The 15,615-nt window shown below is 45.8% G+C and overlaps 1 protein-coding gene across 1 annotated transcript; it reads right to left on the minus strand.

Moving 5' to 3' along the window:
- Positions 1–5,589: 5,589 nt before the first annotated feature.
- LOC130370511 (arf-GAP with coiled-coil, ANK repeat and PH domain-containing protein 1-like) lies at positions 5,590–14,578 on the minus strand. The gene is made up of 5 exons (XM_056576254.1): positions 14,504–14,578; positions 7,558–7,769; positions 7,199–7,308; positions 5,908–6,018; positions 5,590–5,779 (listed from the first exon to the last, which is right to left on the minus strand). Exons 2-5 carry the CDS (start codon positions 7,645–7,647, stop codon positions 5,590–5,592), a joined length of 501 nt encoding a protein of 166 aa, XP_056432229.1. The 5' UTR covers positions 7,648–7,769; positions 14,504–14,578.
- Positions 14,579–15,615: the final 1,037 nt, after the last annotated feature.

A 15,615-nucleotide genomic window follows, 5' to 3' on the forward strand; every position in this document is an offset into this window, starting at 1 on the left:
GTTTGTATCTCAGGTTCCCCAACCTGTCGAAGACATGCTACATGAACGCTGTCCTGCAGAGCCTGTTGAGCCTTAACCTCTTCCATGACCTCCAACAAATGTCCTTGAGCCAGACCCTGTGTGGTTCTTGCGGATCACATCATTGTGCCTTGAAGACACTGCCCAGGTTAGACACACTGACCACATAATGAACTGATCCATTGACACATTGCTTGGATATTCTGGATAGAGTTATTTTAAATAAATTAACCAAACCAGTTTCACCATCTTAACACATCAACTGACAGTATAACACAGTCTTTTTTTTTTTTCAAAAAAATCCTATACCTTAACACCCCTCCGTCTCCGTCAACAACAAAAATATCTTTAATCTTTTCCTCTTTATGCTCCACTTCCCCCAGTGTCTTTATCTTCCATCTGAACCGGATTGAAAAAGACGAAAATGGCATAAAAGGGAAGTTGAATCATCCAGTGGTTCTTTGCAGAGAACTGGATCTTTCCGGTCTCCTGCCTGCCACACAGGTAAACATCTACATAGATTACATTTAACATTTATTGTGCATGTCATTCATGTTCATGTACATGAGGTTTAAGGACTACAAATATGGCCACTTTGCCATTTTCGCTAAGGCAATGACAGACCAAAGGTTTACCTGGGTAAATTAGAACATTAAGGCGTGGCTTATTTACAAGTCCGCCCACTTCCAATATAAACTTTTCTTACCGGTGTTCGAGAGATGCTTCTTGAACCACCTCCAGAACATAAGCTTGTTTACCTTGTCTTTGTTGTCATAAACCACTTGTTGAATACTTACCACTCTCCGAGTCATACCTAGCCCGAGACGACCATACCACAAAGGATCAAATTCGTTTTTCACCAAATTACATACGTTACATCGTCCGTGAACATGTTTGCTGCTGAGTCGTCTCAGATCAATAGTTGTGAAGACAACAACACCCATGGACCCACGCTGCTACAAGACGTTATCAAACCAAGACTTCTATTTATTTTCCTCATCTCCTTTTGATGAAGACAAGAGCGTACCCAAATACATATTTCAACTTTAACTTTAACTAAAATAAAATAAATGAATTTCTCTTTTCTCTTTAACATCTTGACACAACAGTCTCAACCATAAATCTCAACTCAACCAAAATTGAAAAAGCTCTCACTATTACCTGGCTTGAAGATATAGCATTTTTGTTGCTCTTACAACGTCACCGTCCTACCAAAAAGCGTCCCATATGCGGGGCGCTACTCTGGCCACGAGAGGCCGCTCGTGTGCAGAGTTAGGCTGCCATCTGGCGGCGTAATCAAATCCAACAGCTGACATGAACCATGAACCACCGGAAGCAAGCAACCTCGAAACGGACTAAAAGGAACATGCATTGCATTTTATTTGTTCGTCTGATAAACAGTACGTAATTTGTGTCTCTGAGGCATAGGCGACAGTAAAAAAAATAAAAAAGACAGAATAAAATAAATCAATAGGCTACCAAAAACACATTGTTAGAAGGCATTGTTTTGGTTGGTGTATCCAGGCCGTAGCTATGGCAAGTCATTCCAGACCTGTCATACATATCAAAGGCTGCTTTTCCACTTTGCTGGGACAGTCTCTTCGCAGCAGCTGACCTATGACTCAACGTGTGTGTGTGTGTGTGTGTGTGTGTGTGTGTGTGTGTGTGTGTGTGTGTGTGTGTGTGTGTGTGTGTGTGTGTGTGTGTGTTCGCTCTAGGATTTTGGATCGGCGCTGCGTCGCTTCAGCTTTTCTGGGTTGTTCGACGCCATGTGCGAGAAGTCCCGGAAGATGTCTTGGTACGTCGCGTCCCCTGTGGACCACAGGAGAGGGAGAGGAGAGGATGAGGAGGGGTGGGTGGGAGTGAGGGCTGATATCTCAACATTAAAGGTGACATATTATACCACCAGGTGTGAGTTTGAAGTGAGATTAGCCGTTACAAGCCGTTTTGGAAAATCTGCCTCTTCTGACATAACAAGTGGGCGTGTCCACCTGGATGTGAGCTGGAAAGATCAGTCTACCAGCCTACCCAGTGCACTGTAGCAAGCGTTGCTCATCTATCCGCCATGCTTCTAGGTCAGGGATGGGCAACAGTTTTATTCCAAGGGCCACAGTTACTTTGGCAAGGTCAACGCAGGGCCACACTTTAGACGATTGCAATTAAACATGGTGACACGATTAAATGGTACAAATTAATTCAATGCAAATTATGTATCAGGCTACTTTACAGTTGCCTCGACTTTGCCAGTCTATTTCAAGGCCTGACATTTATTTTTTGATAGGCCTATCTGACCTTGGCTACTCTAAGGTTACAATAACTGGATTTGCTTTCAAGGATTCATTTAGGCTGCTACACGACCCTGCATATTGTTCAACTGTCATTCATACCAGCTGTAACTCTTCAAGATAGATAACTATTAACAAAACTGCAAATGTATGTCTGCAGGATACATTAACATACAGACTTCAGGCAATCTTTTTGAGGCTATAGGGAGACCTTCATCACTGAATGAAAATTACATGCCTATCCAGCTGATTTCAGTTGTGACTATTCTTTTTTTGTCATTTTTTCAACTTCATCACACTTATGTTAGCTTGAGGGATGAGCAACATGGAATTCAACTTCTCTTTTTTGCTGCACTCATTTTGAAAAAAAAATTATCCAGTGAGCCATTGCCACAATGATTGACAGCGCCCCCCCCCCCCCGTCAGAAGTGCCCGGCATCAACTTGAAATTCAAGGAACGAAAAATAGCCCATAATGTAATGTCATACAAAATTGCGTGAGATACATTTTGTTTCAATTAAGTAGGCCTATCATAATGTTAGAAATATTTCCAGAAATGCTCTTTTTGTTCATTTTAAATATTCTGCGCTTAATTTTGATTGGGTAAAGCTATGTAGGCGGCCGCAGTGTGCGTTCAATCATAAGTTGTGTCCACAATCGCTGGAATTGAAAGCAATTCTGTTATGCGTGGTCGCCTGAATTTGATAGAAGCTTGTGACCGCCATGTTTCTCTTCTGCCAATTCATTCTCAACCGCACTCTTTACTTGTTGTGGAAGTACCAGATATGTCAGAGAAACCGACGCGGTCGTATAGGATTGATAATATCATCCGGAGGCGGACATAGCTTTTGGCCGTGTTCTATCAAATACTCTCATCTAGAAACCGCCGGCCCCCGGAGCTGAGCTCCTGCCGGACTTCAGCTCCGGCACCGGAGTCCGGCAGGGTCCTCACAGCCAGGGTCTCCTCCATGTCGCAGATCAGTCTCGACTTCAGGGAGTCAAACCCAGCGACATCGGTTGGATTGATTTTAATAGCAGGATCACGGGTCGGATAATGGCAGAGTGCCTTTCCTCCAAATTGCGAGCGCATCGCGGGGGCCGGATTGAAGCACTATGCGGGCCGGATTTGGCCCGCATAGTATGATCCCCATGTCTGATCTAGGTGGAATCGACCACCTATGTTGTCAGAAGAGGCAGACTTTCGAAACGGCTTGTAACGGCTAATCACACTCACACCTGGTGGTATAATATGTCACCCTTAAGAAAACACCCCGGCCCGAGGTCAAGCCCGGGTCACACCATGGTCACAGTGCTGCCTCTTAAGTGGCCGAATCCAATTCTATTGAACAGCAACCGCCTCGTCGCGGAATGTGAATCGGAATCACAAGCGGTGCAAGCGCGTCCATATGGGATCCTGATGGGGAGGCTACGCCTTCCTGATCTCGGTGCCACGGGAACGCCATTTGCAAAACGCAAGAGTTGGGACGAATGGATCGGACCGGGGCCAAGAAAACATCTGCACTGCGTGGGCGACGGGAAGGGAAAGGAACGCTCGTGAATACGCACAGACTCAACCAAAAGAACCGAGGTGAGACGGATGAGAGACTTCGACCATGTGATGCTCATGGTTCTGATGACACCGATTTTTGCTCGTTTTGTTCGTCCATTAATAACAAAACATGAACTCCTTCTCCCGTAACTAAAAGCACAGCTGTTCCCTGAAGGGCCACAGTTTCACGTGTCCCTTTCTGGGAATACATCCGCCTTCGTGCCATCTTGGTTCAGCTAGCGTTCAGAACCAAGATGGCACCAAGATGGCCATTAGGAGACGAGCCCGTATTGCTGACTTGACTAAAGGTCTGCAGCACTTTAGCGGCAAAGCAAAAAGGAAATAAACAATCGACACAACCAAACAAAGACGCACAGAAATGTAACGCATGCACACAACGTTGACATGCACATGCAACATTACCTCTTTGGGTACAGCAGGGGGCGCAATGCACAAGCGCTTGAGACCAGTCGGACATCTCAGCGGACAGTGGGACAAAGGCACAACGGGTGCAAGGACACACACACACACACACACACACACACACACACACACACACACACACACACACACACACACACACACACACACACACACACACACACACACACACACACACACACAATTAAAAAGCACAGCGACATGGTCCACTGACCAGCAGTAGGGAACATGTGTTCTTCTGAGACCAGACAAAAGCGAACACATTGTCGTTGTTTACCCAACGACAGAAATACTTTGTCCGAGTCAGGCACCTTCTTCAGCTCTGCACTGCTGTTTATGCATCACACATGCGTACATGCACACACACGCACAAAAAACAAACAAAAACAATTAATACAGGGCCACAATGGAAGAATGGATGTATAGCAAGGCAAGGAGAAGTTCATATGATACAACTCTGTTCAATACCAAACTAAAACGGAAGCCCTTCGCTTTGTTAAAAAACTTCAAAACAACAGAAACAAAGAGGCAGTGCTCAGCATGGTAAACAAATACAAACTGATTGATTGGTAATAGGTCCAATGGATCAACTACTAACAACCCAATCAGCTATTCACAGAATAGCGTTTTAAAGACAAATACGACAGCTTTTGTCATCCCAGTCATGGACACCATCATGGTCATCATCATCATCATCACGAAGGACTGACTGAGACCTTGTGCTAAAGATCACCAGGCATTAAGAAGAGGAATAAAATGTAAAAGCACCTTTAAAAAGCCATTCAAAACCCACTGAACAAAAATAAACTCTACTCTTATCTGAAAATTCTATTCTGTTTGTTCTTTCTGTGCAAACATTAAATATTGCGCCTTGTATATTATACAATGTACCCTTTATCTCTCTCCCTCCCTCTCTTTCATGGCTTCTACAAAACTTTGTTTGAGTGCTCATAGCTCAGGAGAAAGGCCTGCCGATTCCCTTGCAAATGTTGCATGGAAAAAGTAACATAAAAAACACCCCAAACAGAACATAATCGTACATTCATTCAATCTGGATCTGGATGCACCCTAACATCTTCCAAGCTAAAGACCAGCTCTGTAGTAGCTCTCGCTCACATTCACAGCACTTTCAGTTTGTAACGCGACACACTTGCACAAACGACACTCGTTTCTCACTCACGACAGACAACTGTACAACAACAACATTGCACCCTTTCCCTTCTGAGAACTTTAAAGTGTGGCGGCCGTCGCGGAGGCCGTTTGGGATTCAAAAACAGTCCTATAGTGGCCCCCCCATCAGTCGGCGCCCCCCAGAGCCCACCCGCTGATATGGTTCTTCAGGGCCTGCAGGTTCCGCCTGGTTGTCCCCGCCACGTGTCCCGCCCCCCCCCCAGAGCCCCCCCAGCCCTGCTCCCTGGAGTGACCTGATTGGCCGAACCCTCCCTCCGTCTCCCGCATCTCCTTGTACATCTTGGCGATGCGCAGCCTGCGGGGGGGGGGGGGGGAGAGGTACAGGACTCGGTTACAGCCTCACATATCAATGCTGTTACTCTGCGTCATTTGTCCTTTCAATGGGTCCCCGTGGTTTATAAAAGGGGTTCCCTCAGGACTCACAGGGTGACGATGTCGGCGTTGGCGTTCTCCACGGCGATGCCGATGGGGTCCTTCTGGTACTTGTCCTTGGCATTGTAGTCGGCGCCCCTCTTCAGGAACAGACACACCAGCCTGCCGGGGCGACACGCAGGGGTCAAAGGTCGCTCTTTGGGTTTGTGTGGGTGTACAAAAAAGAAAATGACCTTAAAAGATCTTGAATTGAGGTTGGAAATATGAATGCTTACCGTCCACCACCCACCTGAAAGAAATATCTACGTTGACAAGGCAATCTCGAAGAACGCCGAAGAGGTTCATGTAAATCACTGTCAGCTGAGTCAGTATCTATTAGCCAAATTGCACTTGCATTGGCAGTATTATGAATGTAATGAACTTGGTGTTGGGGGTGAAATTCCTGCCATGCATGCAAATCACAAGGATCTAGTGACGTGTTTTCCATCAGTTAGCAGTGGCTGTTCCGCCCTCATTTGTGTGTGTGTGTGTGTAGCAATGGACTGTTTTCTTCCCATAGGTGTCACAAAAAAGAACGAAACAGAGATCTTTGAGATTGCCACATTTATTTTCTGTCTGAGAAAATAAATGTTTACAAAGCTCTGTTCTTCATTATCTTCTTCATTTTTTGAGAAGTTGATTTTTAGCCTTGAAAAGAGACCAATTATCCTAGCTAGATGAGTAGGGTGTGGTTTCACTTCGTGTTTTCAGCTTTGATTATTAAGTGTGTTGTCGTTGTTTACAAAACAGTTTGTCGATTTAGCCTATGGCATCTAATTCTACTGTCTGTCTTCAATCCTGTGGGAAGAACGTAAATGGCTTTTTCCTGCAGTTTCTAAACTTACAATAAACATATATGCTCCCAAGAACTACTGAGCAATGAAACCCTAAATAATTACCGTAACATTAAACATTGTCATATATATAATTAAAATAAAAAAATAAATCAAATCCATTGTGTATTCTACTGCAATACTTAGTAATCTTATCTCAAACGGCGGTTCTAGCCTGAAGGTAAATTCTTGCTGACTTACGGGGGGTTTAAATGTGGGCTCACCTTGAGCTTGGAAAGCCAGTCTGTCGAGTGCTTACACGTGTTTGTCTTCATGGGTATCAATATATGAAAGTGTATTTGCTTTAATGTGTATTTCTATCCGTAGAATACGTCTGGTACGTCACATCACAGCTACACATGCATGTCTCTGTAAAAAGTACTGTATATCACAATAAGAAAAGCTATCTGTGTGTGTGTGTGTGTGTGTGTGTGTGTGTGTGTGTGTGTGTGTGTGTGTGTGTGTGTTACCCGGTGTGGCCCAGCACGGTGGCGTGGTGCAGGGGTCCTCTGCCGTGGGCGTCGGCCTGGTTGACACTCGCTCCGTTCTGCAGCAGGAACTCACACGCCGCCAGGGAGTTCTGGGGAGACGGGGCCGGTGAGCACGGGGCCAGTGGAGGTTTAGACATACACACATCACACTCACACACACTCGTATCACACACACACACACTCACACTCATTCATATTAACACACACAAACTCATATTCACACATTCATATAAACAAACACACACTCGTATTCCCGCCCACATACTCTTGTTCACTCACACTCATCAACTAACCCCCCTACACACACACACACACACACACACACACACCCCCCTCACCGCGGTCACGGCCTGCAGCAGGGGGCTGCGGGAGTCTTTGGCGGCGTTCAGCCAGTTGACGTCGGCGCCGTGGGCCAGGGCGTCCGCCATCACCAGGAAGTTGGGCCGGCCCGCCGAGCGGTACAGCAGAGCCCCGGGGTGCAGAGTGCTGAGGTCCTCCTCCTCCTCATCCTCCTCCTCCTCATCCTGCTGCTGCTGCTGGCCTTCCTCAGCTGATGATGGAGGAGGAGGAGGAGGAGGAGGAGGAGGAGGAGGAGGAGGAGGAGGAAATGAGGAGGATGGAGGAAGGAGGAGGAGAACAAGGAGGAAGGAGGAGGCGGTGGAGGAAGAAGAGCAGGAGCAAGAGAAGGAGGAAGGGATGGTGGTGGAGAACAAGGAGGAAGAGAAGGTGGTGCAGCAGAAGGAGGAGCAGGAGCAAGAGGAGGAGGAGGAAGGAGGAGGTGGTGGAGGTAGAAGAGGAAGAGGAGGTTGTAGTAGTGTAGATCATCTGTTGCACCTCATTGTTTATATATTTGTTGAAATACCTGTTGTTTTTTTATGAACACTTTAATACCACTTTTGTGTGTTTCTGTAGTCCTTAGATCAACCTCCCGATGCCATACAAAGTTAAATGTTAATTTGAGGAGGAGGGGTGGAGGAGGAGAGGGGGAGAGGAGGAGGTGGAGAGGATAGGGGGAGGAGGAGGAGGTGGGGGAGGAGGGGGAGAGGAGGAGGAGGAGGAGAGGATAGGGGGAGGAGGAGGAGGGGGAGAGGAGGAGGAGGAGAGGGGGGAGGAGGGGGAGAGGAGGAGGAGGAGAGGGGGGAGGACGAGGCAGAAGAGGAGGAGGAGGAGAGGGAGAGAGGAGGAGGTGGAGAAGGGGGTTGAAAGGGGGAGGAGAGGGGGAGAGGAAGAAGAGGAGGAGGAGGCTAATAACTTCTATACGCTCACCTATGACATCACATGAACCTAGCTGGTGTGTCCTCGCATGAACCGTGAGTTGTCCTCAAGTTAACTCTAGCTGAACCTTACATGATTATAAAAAGCAATACTTGCTTGTTTTAATCATAACGAGTAAGTTTAAAGTATAAAAAATAAATAAACTTCTAAGAAATGGCTATTAATTATATAAGACAATGTCCTGTCTATGAGAGAAAGTGCACCTCTTCACCAGGAGGTTGGCAGGAAATCACACAAACGGCATTTAGCCTGCTATTCAATGCCTTACAAATGTCAATGTTAATTTGTCTCCATTTCATTTGTCACGGTACACGGCACACACTTGATAACAAACCACTATGACTGTGAATTGATCCACAGATAAGACTGCAGAGAGGGTGTGTTCATGCAAAGACACACACACGTTTAGAGTCAATTCTTTTTGAGGCATTGTACCTTTTTGAGGTACGTGTTGAGGATGGCAGCTTCCTCATGCGTTACACTCGGAGAGAAATAGTTGGGACGGAGACGATGAACTCTTTAACCCTTGGGCATGGTTTATTTTTCTCATTAGCACTTATACATCTTCACGCTCAGCCGAGCTCATAAAGCATCTTCCAAATGTGCATCAGGTGACGGACCCTCATTAACCCTTGGAGACAGCCTGGCTGGTACATTTTTCACTCACAGGACAATCATCTATGACCTCATAAGGAAACTGTTACAAGATAGCATTAGCAATCAACGTAGTAGGCTACTACTCTATTATGCATTGGCAAAGAAAATGCAAGTGTCAACATTTATAAAAAATAAATAAACTTCTTAGAAAAGGCTATTAATTATATAAGGCAATGTCCTTTCTATGAGAGGAAGTGCCCCTCTTCGCCAGGAGGTGGCAGGAAATCACACAGACGGCATTTACTATCATGGAGAAAGAATATTTGCACCATGCATCTCTGCTCATCTGGTAAAAAGCTCGTCTTGGATGTATACTTAGGCTACCTGCCAGCCTGAAAGCCTCCACCAGACAGAAGAGGGGAAAGGGCACAAGGAAAAGGGTGGCTTCCTCTACTGTCATGCCAAAGAACTAGAGGGACTTCATTCTATGTGATGACAACCAAAGTGAATTGTTCACATTACTCACACATGAAGTGATTAACCTTCCTCTAGCAGAAGGCAAGGAACTATTGGCCAAAGGCAAGGGGGAGAGGAGGAGGAGGAGGAGACTGGGAGTAGGGGGAGGAGGAGAGGAGAATTGGAGGAGGAGGAGGAGAGGGGGAGAGGAGGAGGAGCAGGAGGAGAGGAGGGGTAGGAGAGGGAAGAGGGGGAGGAGGAGGGGGAGGAGGAGGGGGAGGAGAGGAGGAGCGGAGGAGGTGGAGAGGAAGAGAGGGAGAGGAGGAGGGGGGAGGGGGAGAGGGGGGGAGGAGGAGAGGGTGAGATGGGGAGAGGTGGGGTAATTTGGCAGTGGCCAACTTCTATACGCTCCCTTATGACATCACATGAACCTAGCTGGTGTGTCCTCGCATGAACCGTGAGTTGTCCTCAAGTAAACTCTAGCTGAGCCGTGAGTTGGCAATATCGTGAGAGAAAGTGTACCTCTTCACAAAGAGGTGGCAGGAAATCACACAGACGGCATTTAGCCTACTATTAAACCAGTGGGTTTGTCTCCATGTGTGTCTGCCTCTTTCAGTTTTTTACTGTATTTAAATTATATGCAATGAAAAATATGGATAATTGGTCCAAGCAGATAGGGAAGACCCCTGCCAGAATCCCTTGCAACATCCTGAACACTGCAACCTCCCCCGTAGTCGACTCGCTACAATGGTTTCTTTTGTTTTCTTCCGGTAAACAAGTTCATAAGGCCCGATTTTATCTGCAACGTAGCCTACTGCTCCTGCTCAGGACCGGATTAACAGGACCGTTATTTAGGGTTAGTTTGTTAGGTACATTTGTGCGTGTGTCTCTCTCTTACATGGGCGGGCGGGCGGGCGGGAAGGCGGGCGGGCGGGCGGGCAGTCTCTCTCTCTCTCCCCCTCCCTCTCCCTCTCCCTCTCCCTCTCCCTCTCCCTCTCCCTCTCTCTCTCCCTCTCTCTCTCTCTCTCTCTCTCTCTCTCTCTCTCTCTCTCTCTCTCCGACAGTAAGCCATCAATATTTCTGTCTTTCTTTCTCTGTGTGTGTGTTCATAAAAACACAATACATACACAACATACATGTGTGATGTGTGATCACGCTGATCAAGGTAACTTGCTGCCCACCTCTGGTAAAATAAAGGGGGAGATCCGGGTCGATTGAAACACGGGACGATTGAAACACAGCGATTTCCTCAAAAACAACGCAAGGCTTTCACGTCCCACCGTTCAAATGTTATCCCCCAAACCTGTTTTCAAGAGCGCCAACTAAAATCCTTCTTGCGGTCGTTCTTTTGTAATAAATAGTTGTGTTTTTTGTTTCATGCCATAATAATATGAATATACAACAGATGAATTGGTACTTAAACCTGTGTTAAAGTGTGCAATGTCAGAGTTTTGAAGTTTAGAGGTAAAAAAGGTTTAAGTGTCAGTAGTCGCTGTCGGGACGATTGAAACACTTGTTTCAAACGCAACAGGAGTCATGTTATCCGGTTGACATGGTAGTTTTTGTTTAAAATAAATAAAAGGATGTTCAACTGTGTATCCCTAAACATGAGACAGGGAAATAAGTAAATTTAATGTACATTTAGTCGTTCACAATAAGAAAGGTGGGTTTTAATCGAAATGTGCATCTTGTCAATTAGGCCTACGCACAATTACGCACGGGCCAGAAATATATTTTAACCTATTTATATTATGCGGAATTATATGACATTTTTGCAATGACGAGTACACTACTTTGTTGTCCAATATATTGCATAAAAACAAGAGTAAGTTCAATAGTTTATTTTTTAAATATGGTGTTTCATTCGTCCCGCATGTGTGTTTCAAACATCCCGACTAGCGGGACGTTTGAAACAGATGTCAACTTACTTTCAAAGTAAAAAAAACAGCTCGATCATCCAACACATGTATTCAATTACACTTGTAACTAAGATAAGACACATGTGAGTTGTTGATCACATGTTGAAATTATTTGTATTATGTGTGTAAAAAAAAACATATTCAGTATTCAGACAAATTCGTGCAATTAAAACAACAGCAAGAACAGCAAGTGAACTGATGTCAGTGGCGTGTGTGTGTGTGTGTGTGTGTGTGTGTGTGTGTGTGTGTGTGTGTGTGTGTGTGTGTGTGTGTGTGTGTGTGTGTGTGTGTGTGTGTGTGTGTGTGTGTGTGTGTGTGTGTGACAGACAAATTCATGAATGAATTCAATCATGTTTTAATTAAACCAGAGGGCAAAAGGCCATACACTGTTACCACACTGTTGTCTATGACTGGAGGAATGTCTTCACTTAATTTTAAAACACAATTGCTTATACAGCCACATAACTTTTAACCTGCATTGCACAAACATATTCATAGTGCCATTAATACAACAAGAACAGCATAGATCAGTGAACTGATGTCAGTGGTGTGCGTGTGTGTGTGTGTGTGTGTGTGTGTGTGTGTGTGTGTGTGTGTGTGTGTGTGTGTGTGTGTGTGTGTGTGTGTGTGTGTGTGTGTGTGTGTGTGTGTGTGTGTGTGTGTACAAAAGAGAAGTGAAGAGAATGGTATCTGATGAAACATTCCATTCCTTTCCACTGATGCGTCTTTGCAGTGTGGATCGCGGCACACCCCATGCTCGTGATAAGAGGTGCACAGCACACTGTTACGGTTGCGGATTGACGCCCCGCCCTCATGGGGTAAAATCCTCAGTTACACGATGCTTATGCAAATGATCATGTGTTTTCCCCGCGTGTGATTTGTTGACCATTAGTTAATTGTGTTCATTTTGATGTGCCTTTCCCCGGACGTGATTGGCTGCTGCACCGGAGGGCCGTGGATCCGAGAAGATAAACACGGGCGAGCTCAACATTCACGGCAGCTGGCCTTGGATATGCAGATTGCCATATTGGGTCTTGGAATGATTATTCGTTGTTTGATTGAGGCTCTAGATTGCTACACGGGAACTGGGCCAGAGTGTTTACTGGGACAGAAGCCCACCTATGTGGGATTCTGCCACTATTCCAACTACAAAACACAGCATTAATGAAAACAGTATTTTTAACCCTACATGATTAAACTAACCCAACTCCCGAAGTACCAGCCCACACATACAACACTTCCAGGGCCATATTCATTAAACTTTTTGGACTAATGACAAACGGGTCCGTCTATGTTATCCTCATCCACTTGCATAAGGACCGCACCCGCCCCGACCTGGCTAGCGTCCACCTGAATTTAAAATGGTTGGTCAAGCCGAGGCGCAGCCAGGACGGGCGCCGTGCTCAACAGTAGCTTGGCATTTTCAAATGCTGCTTCGCAGTCAGCAGACCATACATAAACTGGAAATTGTTGCAGCCCCTTCTCCCTTCCGACCAACTCTTTACCATACCGACCAACTCTTTACCATACCAACCAACTCTTTACCATACCAACCAACTATTTACCATACCGACCAACTCTTTACCATACCAACCAATTCTTTACCATACCAACCAACTCTTTACCATACCAACCAACTCATCTCCAAACCAACCAACTCATCTCCAAGCCAACCAACTCATCTCCATACCAACCAACACATCCCCATACAGCAGCTGTTCAAACGTCAGAGGATTGTTATCTAAAACTTGACTGGTTTCCAATGCAAAGAGCAGCCCCGCATCTACCTGAAACCCCCTTGCCCTAACTATTTCCAAGTCTAGTCTTCTGTGTGCCCACATGCAATTGAGTTGCCGAAGCAACCCCAGCGCGTTCGACACACGAAAAACAACAAACAAAAATAAAAAGGCAAAGAAACAAACGGCGTTAAGCGCCCTTCAGCTGCGCAGGGGTTCACGATAGCTCGGTAGGTCTAACCTACCATCCCCCACCCAGTTACCAAGTACACCTGTTCCCCCCCCCCCAATCAAGCGCTGCCTGCACAGCACGGTCTCCTTGACTTTTTAGATTAGACTTTAGATTTTATTGTCCCCAAGGGGAAATTTTTCTTCACTTCACAGTACATTGCATATGTGGGCCGCACGCCGACAGACAATAAACAGAAACAAATAAACATCTACACAGATCTGCATAAACATCTACACAGAGTAGGACTGGGGGTGATTTATCTTGGCCTTTTATTGAGTGCTGCTATGGCTGCAGGCACCAGGCTTTTGCCGTAGCGAGCCCTCCTGCACAACAGGGACCTATACCTGCGTGCAGAGGGCATGACAGTGAAGTGGCAGTTGAGTGGGTGTGTGTTGTCCTGTGCTATTACGGATGCAATGCTTGAGATGGCCTTTATATTGAGCTCTGAGAGTGTGGGTGTGGGGAGACCAATTAATTTGGCAGCTATATTTGTGACACGTATAAGTTTGGCCCGGTTTTTGACAGTAAGCATGTTAAAGAAGCAGGTGGAACAGTAGAGCAGAATGGGTTGGACAATACTTTGATATAACAGAAGGAGGAGATGGGGGGCAACATAGAGTCCTTTGAGTTTGCGGATGGCATACAGTCTTTGGTGGCTCCTTTTTTGAATGCCCGTTGTGTGCTGGTAGAAATTGAGTTTATTGTCCAGAGTGAGTCCAAGGTATTTAAAGCTGTCAACTGTTTCTACTGTGTCATTGTTGATGAGAGTGGGGGGCTGGGGAGATGGGTTACCTATTGTTATTTATTTTGTTTTGGCTACATTGAGATGGAGGAAGTTATGTGAGCACCATTGGGTGAATTGAGTGACAGTGTTGTGGTAAACTGATACAGAGTTATTGTCTGATAGGAGGGCGAGAATGGCAGTGTCATCAGAGTATTTGAGGAAGGTGTTGGTGTGGGAGGGGCTGGTGCAGTCGTTGGTGTACAGGGTGTAGAGGAAAGGGCTAAGCACGTAGCCCTGAGGGGCTCCTGTGTTGGAGATGAGTGAGGGTGATGTGGTTGTGCCTACCCGAACAGCTTGCCGTCTGTCACTGAGGAAGTTGTGCAGGAGATGGATCAGGATGGGTGGAGTGTTGAAGTGGTGAAGCTTCTGGATGAGCAGGTGTCTCTGGATGGTGTTGAAGGCGGAGCTGAAGTCCACGAATAGAATTTGCAGCCACAACACCTGCAAAGATGCAAGAACCCAAATGGCCTCTCTCCTCCACAGCAAACCAACATACAAAATCTCGGCCAAATCTAATCACAAGGCTGCCGAACAAAACACCAAAACAATCTCACCTAAATGCATGAATCAAAATGGCCAAACCAATTCCAATCAACCCAACCAACCAACCAACCAATGCGTGGGTCTCCCCAATTCAGATAACCGAGCTGCGCAGGTACTTTACACCTGCCAGCAAGAATCTTTAATTTCAATTGAGCACTGCACATCCACACTATTCCCACTACAATAGCCAATAGTGGGAATCAAAATGACAAACTGCTACATACCAATTTCCAGGTTCCAAAATCCCGGACGAGCCCCCATATGTAACATGCTTGGCTCTGGCATGAACATAAACTGGGGAGGCCACACGCAGGGTCAAGGAATAACAATTAATTATTAAATAAGATTGAACAGAAACTAAGGTAAAGTTAATGGGACGTGATGTAAGTCAGTAATATGTGATGTAACCAAAAGTGTGGTGTGTGAGATCAGTGGTGGTGTGTGAACACACACACACACACACACACACACACACACACACACACACACACACACACACACACACACACACACACACACACACACACACACACACACACACACACTCATTAACTCAAACACGCTCATATAGATTAGTTATTCTCAGTCGCTTTGGTACATTTCTCGAATGATCCTCAACATTTGCAAAACAGTAAATGCATTTCTCAAAACAATTCGTACAAATAGCCAAACACCAAGGATTACCTGCAAAAGCCAGTCTTTTGCTCACAATCCTTAGTTCATCTCTCAAAAGAAAATATCTGTGCCAACAAACATGTCAGTACCATCAGAATGACAAGTCCTTTTGTCATTGTGTATGGATAAGACAGGCTTGCCAATATTACAGTGTACTCTGGAGGGATGTTCTGATGTGA

This window comes from Gadus chalcogrammus, chromosome 17 (genome assembly GCF_026213295.1).
Source record: "Gadus chalcogrammus isolate NIFS_2021 chromosome 17, NIFS_Gcha_1.0, whole genome shotgun sequence".
Lineage (NCBI taxonomy): Eukaryota > Metazoa > Chordata > Actinopteri > Gadiformes > Gadidae > Gadus > Gadus chalcogrammus.